The sequence below is a fragment of the Chinchilla lanigera genome, unplaced genomic scaffold, assembly GCF_000276665.1.
Source record: "Chinchilla lanigera isolate Chin_1 unplaced genomic scaffold, ChiLan1.0 scaffold00052, whole genome shotgun sequence".
NCBI classification, from domain to species: domain Eukaryota; kingdom Metazoa; phylum Chordata; class Mammalia; order Rodentia; family Chinchillidae; genus Chinchilla; species Chinchilla lanigera.
This window is the reverse complement of record NW_004955453.1, coordinates 16,972,271-16,989,105: the sequence shown is the minus strand read 5'-3', so window position 1 is coordinate 16,989,105 and position 16,835 is coordinate 16,972,271. Positions and strand designations below refer to the sequence as shown.

Sequence of the window (16,835 nt, the reverse complement as noted above, 5' to 3'; positions counted from 1 at the left end):
CAGCCAGAAGGCTGGCGCTCCCCACCCGCAGCTCCCTGTGCGCCGGAAGCCCTCCTTCCAGGGAATGACGATGCTGGGAGTGAGTCACCGGTCCGAAGACCGGCGCTCCCCTCCCGAGGCTCCCCGTGCGCTGGGGGCCCACCCTCTGTCTTCATGTCTTTAAAACCAGGTCACCATTTGTGGCATTCCACAATCCCACTCTACAACTCCTGACCCTTTCATGGACAGGGCCCTCTGTATTCCTGCTAATACCTTTGTAGCATTGGCTTTCCTCCCTTTGTTTATGATATTCTACCTACACACACACATACACACACACACACTCTCTCTCTCTCTCTCTCTCTCTCTCTCCTCTCTTTCTCTCTCTCTCTCTTCTCTGTTACCCTCAGGCCCCGCTCTGAAGAAATGCCCATGATTTGAGAACCAATATATCTTTGGTACGAATGCCTGGTCATAGTTTTTTTGTAGTATGATTCATTATCATAGAAGACGGTGTTGCTGGCCCACCATCAGTGAGACAGAATGACTTCTGCGTATTTTTATGTCCCCAAGTACTGCTGGCTAGTAGTGTCTTAGTTACTTTTCTTGTTGCTGAGACAAAAGACGCACTGCCCAAAGTTGTAGCTCAGTTTGTAGAAGTTTCGGCCAGAATTGGCTGACTCCAAGGCAGGATGGCGTGGCAGAGGATATTGCACAGGAGAAACAATTCACAGCAGGCAGAAGGCAGCAAGCAGCGAAATAGTGAAGAAGCAGTGGTAGCAGGCTGCCTCTCCCTTTTATCCCTTCCAGGCTACCTGTTCTTTTAGTAGTGCCCCCCTACACACACTCCGGGTGGGCCTTCCCATTATCCATGCCCAGAACTATGTCAGACCAATCAGTGGACGAATTTAGTAATCACACACCCTTAATCCCAGTATTACACACTTAATCCTAGCATCACATGCTTAATCACAGCATCACACACCCTAGATCCAGCTACCTCTGAAAAGCCCCACTTATGTCTACATAAGGTTTTGCGGGGACATCTAGCCATAATAGGTAGTAAACTATTGTTTGCATTGTTGATTTTAACAAAGCTGTGTGTTGGGAGTAACAAGCATTTGAATTTTTTAAATTATAGCAGAATTACTTCTCTGGCTCTTTGGATCAGTTCCTAAGTCTTAGCTTTATGTTAGCCACTAGCAAAATATAATATTTCTGTATTTTGAGCTATAGAATATTATGACTTTTTTCATAAAAATCATAAAAAATAGAGGGGAAAAGAGAGAACTCTGAGTGGTGCTTAGGAATGATGTCATATAAATATGGGGTAGCAGTATTTACTGATTTTTTTTTTTGCCATGTAGTATAAGATTGTTCTAAAATTTCTGGTACTTAATATTTCTTTTCAAGAATGACTCAAATTCTTGATGCATTGTAAAACACTTGAGCTGCCTCCCCCTCCAACATTCACAAAAGCACATTCAACAAGTGGCTGCCCATTTCTTCCCTTGATGAGAAGTCTGACTCATTACTCACTGTATCTCTTCAACTGATACATGAATTTTAATTCCATTCAATTACCAACTTTTAATTGGATCCCATTGCCAGATTGGCCTCCTGTTCCAGACTGTTTCCTCCTGGCTGCACTGTTACTATGGCTACTTGGTTCCTTCTGCTTACTTCCTGCCTTAGTTTGATGACATCTACCCAGGTATGAAACTAGGCAGATACTACAAAATTGCCAGAGTACCAAACACTGTCATCTTTTATCCTGCCTTCCTCCTACGGCCCATCTGGAATAGGATCAAGTTGAGAGGGTAAGGTTTTTATTTCTTCAATATCACTTTTATTTTAGTAAGCTTTGCCAAATTTTAGACTGCTAGGACCTTGGAAACAACTGTTTCTCTGCTGCTCCTCTTTGCTCCTACCCCCCACCACATTCTTTAAGGAGTGTGACATATACGTTACATAAATAAGCCAAAAAAATCACTTCCTTGTTTAATGAGAAAGTCTTCCTTTAGTTTCTTGTGTTAGCATGTCTTGATTTTGTACTTTAAATGCAGCCCTTTCTGGAATTAGAGAAAACTGTTTATGCTAGAGAGTATTGTACTTTGTTCTGTATCTAACTGCTATATTTCCTGTAAATATTAATTGATGGCCTCACAGCTTTGTGAAACATATTTAGTGGGTCTTTAGTGATTAAATTCATGTTTTTAATAAAATGTTACAAGACCATAGGATGTCATGGAACCCATCCGTTGACCATGAAACTTAAAATTTGCCACCTGACATGGGAATGGATCTGGTCTTATGGCCAAACAATTTAAGATGAGAAATAATATTCACTCAGAATAAAAATGATATGTGATAATGTTTTCTAACATAAAGTAAGCTTACTACCAGTGGGCTAACTAGATATCATCTTTCTAGTTTCTTGCTAGCTCACACTATCATTTTTATGAGCTAAGGCTAAGAAGCCTTACAGTATCATTCTTTCTGTGGCTACAAAGTAGGACTCACACTTAGCTCAAATAAAAACAAAATAAAATGAGAGCGATCTCATAGTCTTCAGGAATGGATTCTGACGATAAAGACTTTGCATTTGGTCTGCTCTTTGTGCCTGGGGTTTTAATTTAACACATCAATGAAAAGGCAGCTTTTTAAAAAAGGGGGAAAACACCCAGCAGGACTTACTTTTATTAGTGTAATTTGTAAGAAATTACTGCATTTAATGAGAAAATCGTTAGGCATGAAAAAATGGGCTGTAACGGAACTTGTAGAGCTTAAATGGTGAGGTTTTAATTGAGTTTTTTAGTTATTGGAAAGAAAAATAATAATACTATAATAATAAAAACCTAGGGCTGCATCTGTGCTGTGAGGGGGTCGGTACTTTATATATCTTAGTTCAATTTCCTATGCCACTGGTCATGCATAATATTATGGCTGTGGTATTCTTATGTGTCATTTCTATTGACCTTTTCTCTTATAAGGAAGGCACACCACTTCTGCTGGCTGAGGAACTGTGGGGCAGAGCCTAGCAGAACAGTTTCTGAAAGAGGAAAGGACAGAAAGGCAAAGTGCAGAGTGGAGCTCTGTGTGCTGCACAGGCCTGCTACTGCAAAACGAAGACAACTCTTGAAGGTCATTGTGAGGTTCACACAGCTTACCCTTTCTCCATAGTTCTCAGATCCTTTTGTGGCCATCCATTGATTTCTTTTTTTCTAATAAGAGTGTTTCATTAAAGACTGTAAAAACTAAAGAATACCAGAGCAGGAACCCAAATATTCAGGAAAAATTCTTCCTAGAATCTTAGATCGAAACTCTTGGAAGGAAGCAGAAAGGAATTTAAGAAATAACTGAGCATATCTTTTGTTGTTCAGAGGAAAATTATTTGGGATACCTTCTTTTTGTGTTTAAATATTCAGAAGTACATTTGATTTCTCAAATGGACGTGTATGCCATAGGATATCTAGTTCTTATCATGTATTGTCATGGTCTACCTTGTTGCATAGTGGCTGTTTGCTACATTTCACCACGTTAAATTTGAAGGAAAGGGAAATGTATATACCTCTAAAGATATTTCTGGTAGAAATGAAAATAATTTTTTTTACACAATTCTGTTTTTGCAGAAAAACAACTTTAAAAAATTTAAATGGGTGGGAAGTTTTACATATGCTTAAGAACCTTTTCAATAACTTTATTGAAGTTTGTTGTATCCCACCTCACTAGGAAGAAGAAAAGACCCTATAAATTTTATCTTCCCTTATTTAAATTAAGTAATGCCTTGTTGATTCTGTCTCAAGGAAATACCCAGTTCATAAAGGGAGGCGGTGCTGTTTTTGATGTAAGAGTCACACTATGCCAGGTGACTCTTACATCTTCTCCTCACACCTGCCTTGTGTGCACTGCGTCTGGGAGGGGAGCATGAGCAGACCTGGACAGGAGCTCCCCTGTCCAAAGACTTCCTGCTGGGTTCGGCCAATGGGAGAGTGGTGGAGAGATTGGTGGAGGAGGGAGAAACCAGGGTATCTCCTTCTCCCTTGTTGGGTTGCACAGCATTTCCTGTCTTCCATGGGCTTGCATCTTTTTGTTTGTTTTTTCCGGTACGGAGAATTGAACTCATGACCTTGCGCTTGCCAGGCAGGTGCTGTGCCACTGAGATAAATCCCCAGCCCCGGGTTTGCATCTTATAGGACAGGTCTGTGGGCTCTAGTTCTAACCCCTCTTTTCCCACATGCCCCAGTGTTGGGCTTGGGGGTAGACTCTTACTGTTGCTGTCTCTGGCTTACAACTTCATTCTCAGTTGGCTTTACAGCTCTTCCTTACTGGGAAACAACTGCCTGCATTGTCCCCTGTGTTAAGTATTCAGAGTGCTTTCTGTTCTGGTTGGACCCTCACTGGTAAACATGTAGTTTTTGTCCACAGTGGCCAGTGCATATCCTAAAGGGGATGTAGAGGAAGCCTTTTCTGACCTGCTTCGGCTTTAGTTGCCTCTACTGAAGCCACAGACTCCTTCTCTTACCAGATAAATGTCCCTTTTAAGTTTCTGTCTTAAAACATTGATTGTAACTTATATGTGGATTTGGTTCATAAACTGGCCTACTTGCCTAGAGCTTTTGCTAATGAATATTTATTCCTTTTTATTCTTTTAATGAGTGTCCTGACCTTATATTTGTTTGAGTTAAACACTTGATTTTTGTTATTGCCTTTTACTTTTGATTTATTAAAGATAACATCATTGCATATATAAATTTGTTAACATTTAAAAGTTATTTAACTGCAGACATCTGCAAAATGCACAGCTTTTCAATAAGTAAAATTCACATGAGGCACTGAGATAGTGAGGATTAAATTGGGAAACATCCTGAATGATGCCTGAGTTCAGCAAGATCCTTTGAGATGCCTTCAACAGTCCTTTAACAGTCCTTTGAATATAATGTGTGACAGGTAAATGAACCTGCTGCTTTTTTGTCTCTGTCTCATAAGGGGGAAAATCTCACAATAAATGACTTCCTTTCACTGTATTGGAAACATTTTTGCAAAGCACAGTGGAAATGAGCAATGTAAAGTCAGAGACAGTCAAGCCCACAACTCTGCATGTTTTGGCCCCTGTTAACCATGTACTATAAAGGGAGGTGGTCCATTGTGCGGGGCTTTGAATATTTTCTGTAAGAAAACAGGAATGTGTATTTAAGATTAAGCAAGGAAATTCTGCTGCTTTCCTCTTACATAACACTTGTGAATCTGTGTAACTTTCTCAATATGATACTAAGATTTTAACTGTGTGACTAATTTTGTGTATCAACATCTGCACTCATTTAAAATCTGGGGCAAAATAATGTCCATATATAAAACTTCAAACTCCAGAACAGACATTTTTGAAGAACTCTTTGAGATAAATGACAGCCTTTTACCTCACTTAGTATCCTAAGATGGATGGCCCTTCCCATGGCCATTTTTTATGTTGTCTACTAATGAGTGTTACTTAGTCACTGACTAATTCTGAAGAACATTTTGGTGAATTATAATTGGGGCTGTGATATACTGAGTGTGAAGACTGACAGGCCATTCCTTAGCCTGTAATTGCTATCGAAGCAGAGAAAAGGACCCTAATGATCAGCATTTCCTTTTTGCAGGGGAGTCAAAAGTATAATTCAGCCAAAGTAGAATATTATTTTTGTCAGCCATTTCTGCATTTTACTTATATTAAATATGGCAGGGTAATAATGGGAAGTTCCACCAGACTTTGGAATGGAAATCTTCTGTACATCTCATTCTGATATTTAGTACAGTATATAAAGCATCATCCATTATACATGTTAGTTGGTATGAAATGGTCACTGTAGTCGGTGAACCACAGAATAGTCTGGGGAGAGGTATAGAATTCAGAAATGTGGGCCGCAATAAAAAGAAAAAAAAAAGAACAGAATCATGGGACTGACCATGGAATTTGCTATTGCCAGGACAAAACCTGGCTTTTTGTATTCATCGAGTTTATGGGTATTTGGCTGTGTTTATCTGCCTGTGTTTTTGAACCCTGTAGGAAAGGATAGAACAGTCAGATATGTAAATAGGAAAAAATAAATCTAGATAGATCTACAGATATGTAAATAAGAAAAAATAAATCTAGATAGATCTACAGATGTATGAGGGCTTCATTATGAGGGCTTTTGGCATTTGCTTATTTTAGTTTCTCTTGAATACTTTTCTTTGTAAGATGGTAACTTTATGTGTGTGTGTGCTCTGACATATTTTAGAGAAAATGGATCAGAAAGGTATGGTTTTTTTGGTCAACTGATTTTAGGGGCTGGGGGTTCAGACAGGATCTTGCTATGTAGTGCAGGCTGGCTTTGAACTCACTTATGTAGCCCAGGCTGGCCTCGAACTTGTGGTGATTCTGCTGCCTCAGCCTCCCGAGTGCTGGGATTACAGACGTGAGCCACCACACCAGCAGGTATGGTTTTTGGAAAAAGCAGTTTAGCACTTTCTAGTTTGCTCCTGGGCCTAAGCTTCAGTCCTCAATCCCTTGTGCTCTTTGTACTTTTTCTCTTGTAGTCTTTTTTAAAAGTTTGAACATGCCAGACTATTGTTTTCTTTAAACAGTCTCTTCGTACCTGCTTTTCTATCTCCTTGACATTTTTTGTTAAGCTCCTTCTTCAGCTCCTGTTCCTCTATTCAACATTGATTATTTGATTGATTGATTGATTGACTGATTGATTGATTGTCTTTTTGAGAAAGGGTCTTGCTGTGCAGTTCAGCCTGGTCTTGAGCTCACTTTGTAACCCAAGCTGGTCTCGAACTTGTGATGATCCTTCTGCCTCAGCCTCCCTAGTGCTGTGATTACAGATGTGCGCCGCCACATCCGACTGGGTATCCAACCTTTAAAGGTTGTAGCTCTTAAAAGAATTGGTCCTGAATCTCCTTTTTTTCTCCTGTACTATCTAAGGAGCCAACCTAGACCCTCTCTTGTTGGAGTATCTTCTCTCCAACCGTTTTCTGTCTAAGTCTCATTCCTTTTTCTTCCCCTACTCTTATCCAAATACTGGGCCATCTGCTTTTTTTCCCTAAACATACTTTGTTCTTCAGTCTGTTGCTTATCCTGTTCCTGCTGGATGGTGGCTAAAGTTGGTTTGTCATGGTCCAGCTAAAAAGCCATGTTAGTCGTTGAAGCTTTCTCTAACCATCAAAAGTTTTAAAAAATTCAGACCAGTACATTAAAAAAAATCAGACAGTTAATGTTTTCATATCACACAGAACTCTCTTTACATTTACCTCCTGTTCTTGTTATATATATATATATATATCATATACCCCAGTAGACAATAAATTCCTCAAAGGCAAGGGTCTTAGCTTCAGTTTAATTGTATCTACCATAGAATATAGTGTAGTATCTTACATATAGTAATTACATAATGAATACTCACTAGGATAAATTAATGAAAACACTAAGTCAAGCAAAAAGAAACATTTCCATTATAGCTTCCAAAGTTTCTTCATTCACATTTTAAAAGTAGTGGGGGCCATGGAGTCTCTGGTTTTATTGACCTTGGCCTGTAAAAGTTTTTGTTTGGGACCACATATATAATGCTGAGTGAACTTTATATCAAACTGTCTGAGAAAGTATGCTGCTCTCTCAGGGGTATGAGAAATATCAAACATTTGTGTTACTTTGCCTTTCTAAACTGAACAATGCAAGATAGCTTCTATTTGCTTTGAGCTTCTTGTTGATGGTTTTCTGCTCTGCCTACTAATCAGGGTAGTATTATTTGCCTTGTTGAAAAAGACCATCTGAACATTCTCTCCTTTGAATTGTATTGGATATTAATTCAGTGCTAGAGGATATATTGGTAAAGATTTCTTAAATTGCAGAGAAGTGTTTCTTTAATCCTTCAAGTCTGTTAAATGCTTTATTATAATGGAGATGATAATCTCCTAGTTGGTAGAAGAGAAAGTTACTGGGGATATTTTTCCCATCCCGCAAAATTGCTATATTAGAAAATTCTTCGTTTAGTGTTTTTTTTTTTTTTTTTTTTTTTTTTTTAATCCTTTCCACATGCTGTAAGGTCCTTAGCAAATAAGTAGATGACACCAATTTCATGTCTTTCGTAAGACCCTGAACAGTAAGAGTTAGTGGCCTTGAGCCTTTATAGGTGAATAGTGAAGGTGGTTGGCTTAGTATTATGGTCCTACAGATTTTTGACTAGTAGAATGTTCAAATGAGGTCATGAATTTGAGAATCATGGCACTTTTAGAATATCTTGACCATTCAGCATGAATTGTCAAATAGTCTGCTAATGAGGGGTTTCAGAGGACAAAGCAGAGTGAGCCTTTAGGCCATGAATGTTCTCATCTCCTTGATTTGTTCTTCACCATAGATCTAAAGGGTCATTTCTGATCTGCTCAGCAGATTAAGTTCCCTTGACTTTCACATTTCTATTTTTCTTTCCTGTTTTTCATACTGAAGAATTCTGTTGCTTTGTGAGACAGCCTCAAGTTGCAACCTACTTTGGAAATGATAATATTATTAATGTACTTCTTCGTTCTGTAACATTTATGACATTTCTTGTTGACTGTGTTTATTAAATATTCATAGCTTGGGGAGTACTGAGCAACATAAGGAATATTTAGGTCCAGCTAAGAGCATGAGACACATAGTAATGATTTCTTATCTCATAGGATGTTATGTTAGACTGGGGCTGTTTCTTTTTAATATCACCTGGGGTTGGTAAAAGATGGAGTATCCCTCCTTCATTACTTTTCAATGCCTTGTACTCTTTGACAGTTATCCCGAGAGGAGTTGAGGAGGGACTGGAAAATCTGTTTCCTATGACTGTCTTGGAAAAGGGAATTTTGAATTGTTCAAATGGTGCCTCAGTTGCGGGGGAGGAGACAACAGTAAGATTTTAAAAAACAACTCCCACAATTTAGTGTTGAACATCCCCAAAGGAAACCTTAGCCCTAAGCATACAGAAATTTTATTTCTCAACAAATAGCACTATAACCCATTTCTCAAATACAGACTTTTGAAATCAGAATTTTGTATCTCATCCTCCTAAAAGACGTCTTACTATTGTGTGTACTGATCCTGAGGCTCTTCCACCATACTTCATTCTATACGCACATACCAGGAAGCATACTCCGCATCTAACAAGCATCACTTGCAAGTAGGAAAATAAATTTATTCTTTTATGTTCTAGCAAGTCACCAGCTAAGCAGCCACATTGAACAGTTTTTGGATACGAATGAAACACCCTATTTTATGAAGAGCTTGGACTGCATCAAAGCCTTCCGGGAAGAAGCCATTAAGGTAACTCAGGCCTTACCTGTCTTTTCTTTCCAAACAGCTGGCAGCCATTACAAGGGAGAGACACACAGCTTTCCACAAGTAAGCCTGGGCTTTGGAGATCATTATTTTCCTAGTGAATAACAACGTATGCCAAGAGAAGTGGCAGTGATGAAACTCATGTTATTGTTGTTTCTGAGGAACAATTCAGGTGGGTGGGTAGGAGGGATGTCTTATCTCTCTAGTTTTTTATGACACCAAAGCCCTGGCTTTCTGTTCCTGCTTAGGGAACTAAGGAAATTTCTCTTGTAACCTCTGGCAGCCCTATTGTCACTGTAAAAGCTAACTATTGTATTGGAACTCCTGTGTTGGGCTATATTAGGGAAATTGATGGAAAATATATATTGGTGTAATTGCTGAGGATTTTATAAAGACAGGAGTAGAGATATAAGTGCCAGGGAAAAAAGCACACTGTTCCATTGTTCTTTGATAGTTACTCAGCTTCCCCTTAACATTTATTGTGCTTTTTGTTTGTTTTATTAGGAGTTTTTAGAGAACACTTCTAAAAACTACCAAATATTATCTGTAGGCCTTTAAACTGCTAGGCAAGAGGTGAACAAATTTCAATTTAGAAAATGTATTTTTAAAGTAGGCACAGTTGTACATGTTTGTGTAGGTGCTTATTAAATACTTGCTGAATAAATGAACAAACCAATGCTTGAATAATTTAAGTACTTATAAAGAATGACAAGAAAATGAGAAAACTGTTAAAATTAGAATAAAAGGTTCAGAACAAGACGCCCCAAATACCCTATAGATAAAATACAAAATTTTGGAAATGTAGAATCAAGACTGTGGGTGATTCAGTTGAGTAGAGAATGATGTGCTTAGAGGGGAAAAGGTCATACAACATGTTGCTTTTCAAAAAGCAAGACAAAACACACTTCCCTAGCTGTGTAGGGTATTTGATAACACTGTACACCACAGCTGCTGAATGTGCTTAGAAGTACCAGGTGAGTGGGTTCTTATAAAAAGAGAAGGAGCTGGGGCTATAGCTATAGGTCAGTGTGAGAACACTTGGCTTGCATGTGTAAAGATCTTGGGTTCAGTCCCCAGCACCATTAAATAAATAAACAAACAAACAAACAGAGAGATGGGGGAGGAATTAAACAGATTTTAGAGACATATTAGTCAATCTTAGTGTAGATCATCATTTTCTTTTCTTTTTTTATTTTTTTACTTTTTGGTACCAGGAATTGAACTCAGAACCTTGCACTTGCCAGGCAGGTGCTGTGCTGCTGAGCTATATTCCTGGCCCATGTGGATCATTTTAAAAACTGTAGATCATTTTTTAACTAAAATTTTTTCTAAAAGACAGAAACTTGTATAGAATAATTAAGAAAATATGAATATTAACTGATTATTTGCTCCTGCTAAGGAACGAGTCATTTTTATGTTATATGTAATGACATTTGCATATGTTTTCTCACCCTCATATATAAATATGTAAATATACATATAAAGAATATGTATTTTAGATATTGAATAATGAAATATTTGTAAATGAAATAACATTAACTGAAATTTGCTTTAAAACAACCAAGAGTTCTGGGAGAAGGTAAGGATATAGAGGAAACAAGACTGATTGCATTGATGATTACTGAAGCTGAGTGACCAGTGTATGAGCACTCACTAACTGATTCTGTTTTTGTGTGAAATTGTCTGTATCAGAAGTTAAAAGTAACATTCCAGGCTACTAAAAATGGTGTGTGGTTATGGGAAGTGCTGTGCCTTCTGGTTCTGGTTCTGGTTCTGGTTCTGAACAAACCAAGCTCAACTTGAATTGCTAGCTGCAATTTACCAAAGAAGGACAGTTTTTTTCTTTATAAATATGGCAGATCAAAATATGTAATACTTTGGTCTAGGGAAGAATTCAGCTTTGTATTTGCTGTGAATGCCACTTCCTCTTCCCCTCTTGGCCCCCAGTTTTCAGAAGAACAGCGCTTTAACAGTTTCCTGAAAGCCCTTCGAGAGAAAGTGGAAATTAAACAGTTAAATCATTTCTGGGAAATTGTTGTTCAAGGTAAAGGGTCATTTTTCTTCTAAGTGTTTATGCTATTTTTAAAAATATACATATAGCCTCTAAATGTTAAGTAGATCGTGTGATGTCTTTTGTGGGACCTGATGACTTTCCATTTGGCCTTGGGAAATGCCTGGGACTTGTTGCACTTAAAATCTCGCTTAATTAGCATAAATACAGAGTGATAAATAACAAATAAACATAGACATCCTATCTTACAATTTACACAGCATAACCTGTTTCTGAGACTATACATCAGTTTGTTGTTTAAAGCCACCATGTGAGCAAACATTGACCCTTCCTTGGATTCCTAGGCCATTTCAGTTTTACTGGGTCTGCTGGATTTGGACTGACTCCCTCACATTTGCTCCCTGTTATCTGCCATGACCATGCTCTTGGGCTGTCCATATCAGCAGCCCAGCACTGTCATGTGCCAGAACCACTCAGCTTCTCATTTACTCATAGTAACCCATGAGCTTGAAACCCAGAGGGAAGGTGTCTTGGTTATTTTTCTGTCGTTGCTGAGACAAAATACCTCATGCCCAAAATTAAAGAAGGAAAGGTTTATTTAGCTCACAGTTTGTGGAGGTTTCAGTCCATACTTGGTTGGCTCCAAGGCAGAGTGGCACATGGCAGAGAGCAACCGTTCATGGTGGGGGGAACATAGCAAAAGCAGCCAAAGTGAAAAGAAGGAGTGGGAGGAGTGGCGGCAAGCAGCTCTTTCTCTCCCTTACATATGCAAACTATCCACCCCAGGGCAGGTATAGCACTCACACCCATAATCCCAGCGTTGGATCGTGGATCGTTCATAAACTCTGAAAGCCCGCCCCATGACTGCATGAGGCTTTGGGAGGACATCTAGACACAAACCATAACAGAAGGGAACACATATTCTTTCAGTATTGTCAGGCTTGATGTTTGATTTCCTTCATGCCCTTTTCCTAGTTGTTAAAACAGAACCCAATTTTTTTTCAGAAATCAAGTGTGAGATATAATTTATTAAAAATGCATATTATCAAAATATATTTAAGAGATGGTATGAAGCTTTTCCAGTTATAATAGGAGTCAAAATTAGTTTCAATTCATCTTTTATGTAAATTTTGTATAAAAGGAGTTGCATACCCTCTAACAGTGTTTTACCACAGAGGCAACTATTTCCCTGACAGCTATTTTTTCAGCCCTTAACCTTTACACTGAGGAGCAAAAGCAATTAGGATACCTGGTAAATAGGGCTTATTTAATCACTTTTGTGTCTCTCCTACTGACTTAGTAAGAAGTTGATTTGGATATTTATTGAATGGCTATAACATACTATTTGCTGAAAAAAAATCTTAAAGGACATAAACAGTAAAATAAACATATTTTCTGAGTTTCTGTGCTATTGAGAGATGCATACAACCTATGCTATTTCTAGGTACAAATGTATGTTAAATACATGTGCTTTTCTGAAAGTATATCATGCACCTAGCCATTTGAGATAGGAAAAAAAATCTTACAAAGAAAACGAACTAAAGGGTAGATCTATCCTTGATTTGCCCTCACTGAGATAAAAGTGATGTGCTTTGTTGAATAATAAACATGCCAATTGTAAAAGCATGTTTCCCCCTGAACTGTCCACTGGCCATTTTATTTTTATGGTTGGTAATACTACTATAAGTCAAAATGCATGTAGAGTCCAGCATTGTGTGCTGATGGGTTTGGACAGAAGTATACAGTCATTCAGGCATTTATTTATTGAGCTGCTCATGTGTACTGCATGGAGGGGAATATGAAGATGAATAAGACAGTCTTTTCCCTTGAGGAAAATATAGTCCATGAGGGCATATGACAGATACAGGCAGTTATATAAGTTGTGATAAGAGTTATTTGAAAGGGAGAGACAAAGTGATCTGACAGTTCTAAAAGAAGAGAGGGAGATTTTCTTTCTGGAGTGGACCAAGGCAAACATCAGGCAGTGGTTAGAGCTGGAAATGCCATTATTTCTTATTGTACTAGCAAAAGTGGAAGAAAGAATAACAACATAAGATGAAACCAAAAATGTACATTAATTGCTATTACAGCTTTGTGTTATTTCTAGAGCGGAGCACCTTTATAGTTGTACTGGTCTCCAGAGCAAGGATTGGTGGAGGTGTGGAAAGGGAAGGGCTGAAACTGTCTCTCTGTGTTGGATTTTGTTCTGTGAATTCTTTTTTAGATGGAATTACTCTGATCACCAAAGATGAAGCCTCTGGAAGCTCTGTCACACCTGAGGAAGCCAAAAAGGTACTGAGATGACCCCCTGACTTTAGATGAATTAATGCAGTGGATATTATTTTCTTGATGACCTCACAGAAAGTAAATTTTAAGAGTAACTCAAGTGTGCACCCTTTCTTTATTCAGCCAACAAGCTGCAACTGTATCTTCCTCATAGGCGATCTACTCAGTTTCCTATAGACCAACGTTATATTTTTAGAACTCAACATGTAATCCCAGTTTACTGGTGCTGCTAAACTCCACAGTGCATATTGAGCTTAGCCTACACCCCGGTAAAGGCTATGAAATCCTTCCAGCCCAATGATTCCCATCTTAGCCACGCATTAGTCACCTGAGAAGGTTGCTTTCTCTGTGCTTTCATTATCTCTTTCTCCCCGCTACCCTCATTAAAAATCAGAACCAGCTGGATGTGGTACATGCCTGTAATCCCAGCACTCTGGGAAGCTGAGGAAGGAGGATCAAAAAAAGTTGAAGTCCAACTGAGACAATTTATTGATTTAACAAGACCATGCCTCAAAATAAAAAAGTCAGAGAGCTGGGGACATAACTCAGTGTTATAGTCCCCAGTATCTGCCCCCGCAAATCAGAATCATCCTGGAGAGTCTATTCTGTGGGTCTGAGATTGGTCCTGGACATAATCTGTTTGAGTTTTTAAAGCTGCTCAGCTCCTCAGGCATTGTAATGTGCAGCAAGTACCAAGTGGCCAAAACACTCATAGTCTAGCATAAGGGTCACTCAGGTGTTTTCAGTAAAGACCATGTGAGCTTTTGATTGATACAATTGTCAGGTCAAGGCCTAACAATTGTTTGTTCGTTTGTTTGTTTGTTTTTTTATTTTTTCTCTGGTACCGGGAACCGAACTCACGACCTTGCACTTGCCAGGCAGGCGCTTTTGCCGCTGAGATAAATCCCCAGCCCCCAAGGCCTAACAATTGTTAAAGAAAAGATATGGTCCCTACTTTAGAGAGTACGATTCTGGAATTTTAGGAGCATACTTGAAGATGCTGACTGTTCTCTCTGGGAGTTCCATAGTGTCTGTATTCTCTTCTGGCAGTACTGAATACCATGGGCTTCAGTGTGGCACTTAACTGTTTCGTTTTATTGCTGTTTGTCACTCCATACAGTGTTATAAATGTATCAGTCAGGGTTTTCCAGAGACATAGAAGCACGTGAGCACACACACACACACAGCTCATTTGACCAACTTTAAGGAGTTGACTCATGTTATTGTGGGGGCTGGCAGGTCTGAAATTTATAGGGCAGGCTGACAGAATTTCTGTGTTACAGTCTTGATGCATAATTCCTTCTTCAGGACACCTCAGGTTTTTTACTATCATGGCCTTCAGTTGATAAGGTGAAGCCTGCTGACATTTTCAAGGGTAGCTGTCTTAAGACAGCTGATTGTGTGTGAATCTCTTCTACAGCAACATCTAGAGTAGTGGGTTTTGTTTTTGTTTTTTTGGTGGTATTGGGGAATGAACCTAGGGTCTTCACAAAGAGCTGCATGCCCAACTTTTTATTTTTTATTTTGAGACAGTGTTGCCCAGGCAGGACTCAAACTTGCAGCTTCCTGCCTCAGCCTTCCAAGTGCTGGGTACTTGATGATAAACAGCTGGGTTCCATAGACTAACCAGATTGACACATGATATTAACCATCACGTATTGTGAAGGCTTATCAATTATTTTTCTTAAACAAGAAAAATAAATGAAGGCATATAATATAATTTTAGTCATTATTACCTACCAGAATCTGTCATCCAGGTTCGAGTTGGGTACATATTACAGTTTTTGGAGGAAGTGGGGAGCACTGATCTGTAAAAGCTAATGTTTCCCCCCAGCAGTACATCTTAACCAAAAGTGTCACAGCTCAGTGAATGCAGAATATTGGAGAGAAAAGAAATCTAAAAAGGATAATGTGCTTTCAAATTGTGTGAGGCTTGTTCTATATTGCAAATGTGATATTTTCTTTAGAATTTAAGGGCACAGAGCCTAAGCATCAGGAATTTTAATGTCTGATAATTAAGCTAGAGAGAGAAATTTCAGTTAATTGCTAGGTATGAGGTGTATCCTGAGTTGTTTCTAATATCACCAGAACAGACTTCAGTTGTAGTTTAAGACAACTCTGGGAACTTCACCATGTTTGAATGGAAAGAACATGGTAAAAAATCAGTGGGACGAATCTTCTCTCCTGCTCCTGATTGTCTTACTGTAATGGGCATCTTCTTCTTTTGGGGGCAGTGTTTTCAGTCTGGGCACAGTAAGCAGGCTTCCAGTAAACCAGCAACACTTCCCTGTCATGGGAAACGAGAAATGGGAAATTCACTTCAAGTATACAGAAGGCCAGCTTTATGCTAGGCAGTTCACATAAAGCATCTCACAGTCTCTGAAAAAGTCTGTTGTGCAGTAACTGTGCAGCTATGCAGACTCTCTTTTATGTCTGAGAAAATGCCATCTTTTTTTTCCTTCACATTTACCAGTGCTTTAGCCCCATTTAATATTTATACCAAAAGTTTATGTAACAGGTTGCATTTACGTTATCTAATGTTCACCTAATGTGTGTGTGTGTTTATATGTATATAAAATGATGTGGATTTTAAGATTCTTTTAGAAACAGTTAAGGTGGCCCTACAGCAGACAGATAGTTCTCCTATAACTTTAGATAATCCCTTTTATTAAGTTTCTTGGTACCTCTCAGTTCAGTAAACCCCAGGCATAAATATTGCCCTTCTTTTATAATGCATTTTTATTGTCATTATAACCTGTCGGATTTTTCACCTGACTTTTTTTGTTTCTAGTTGGTTGTGTTAGACATGCTTGAGCATTTAATGTTGGTTAGAGTCATTCTGTGGCCATGTGCCTTCACCATTACTGCCACCCTCTGGTGGGTAGAAGAGGTACTGTGATGGGTTTGGGATGTCACAGGCAGTCAGTCACTGGCTAGGAATCCAGTTCTAGGACTGATACCCAGTTCTCATTCTTTCTACTTCATTTTAAGAACACAAGTAGAAGGAAGATTTATCCCCGCTGCATTGGAGTAATGTTTTTTATGGGGTCCAAAAGGCTGAGCTATGTAAATAACCACTGGATACAAGCTTTGCAGGGTTCGGGGAGAGTTTTAGCATTTGGTTTCCTTCTAACTGCCTCATCTGGTCTTTCTTGTTGTTATTTATTGATTTTCTGCTTTAGCATCACAGAGGCTCAGAGCTTAGTGATCTGGTTATTTCTAGAGAGAAGAAGT

At 38.7% G+C, this 16,835-nt stretch overlaps 1 protein-coding gene across 2 annotated transcripts in view; it reads left to right on the top strand.

Moving 5' to 3' along the window:
* Xrcc5 (X-ray repair complementing defective repair in Chinese hamster cells 5 (double-strand-break rejoining)) overlaps positions 1–16,835 on the top strand; it is an 87,182-nt gene that overhangs the window by 65,529 nt on the left and 4,818 nt on the right. The window contains exons 17-19 of one of the 2 annotated variants that reach the window (XM_005395688.2): positions 9,180–9,289; positions 11,252–11,348; positions 13,540–13,607. In XM_005395688.2, coding sequence (XP_005395745.1) covers positions 9,180–9,289; positions 11,252–11,348; positions 13,540–13,607 — 275 coding nt within the window. Of the gene's footprint in view, positions 1–9,179; positions 9,290–11,251; positions 11,349–13,539; positions 13,608–16,835 lie in introns of those variants that run through there. The other variant, XM_005395689.2, reaches the window with a different exon arrangement.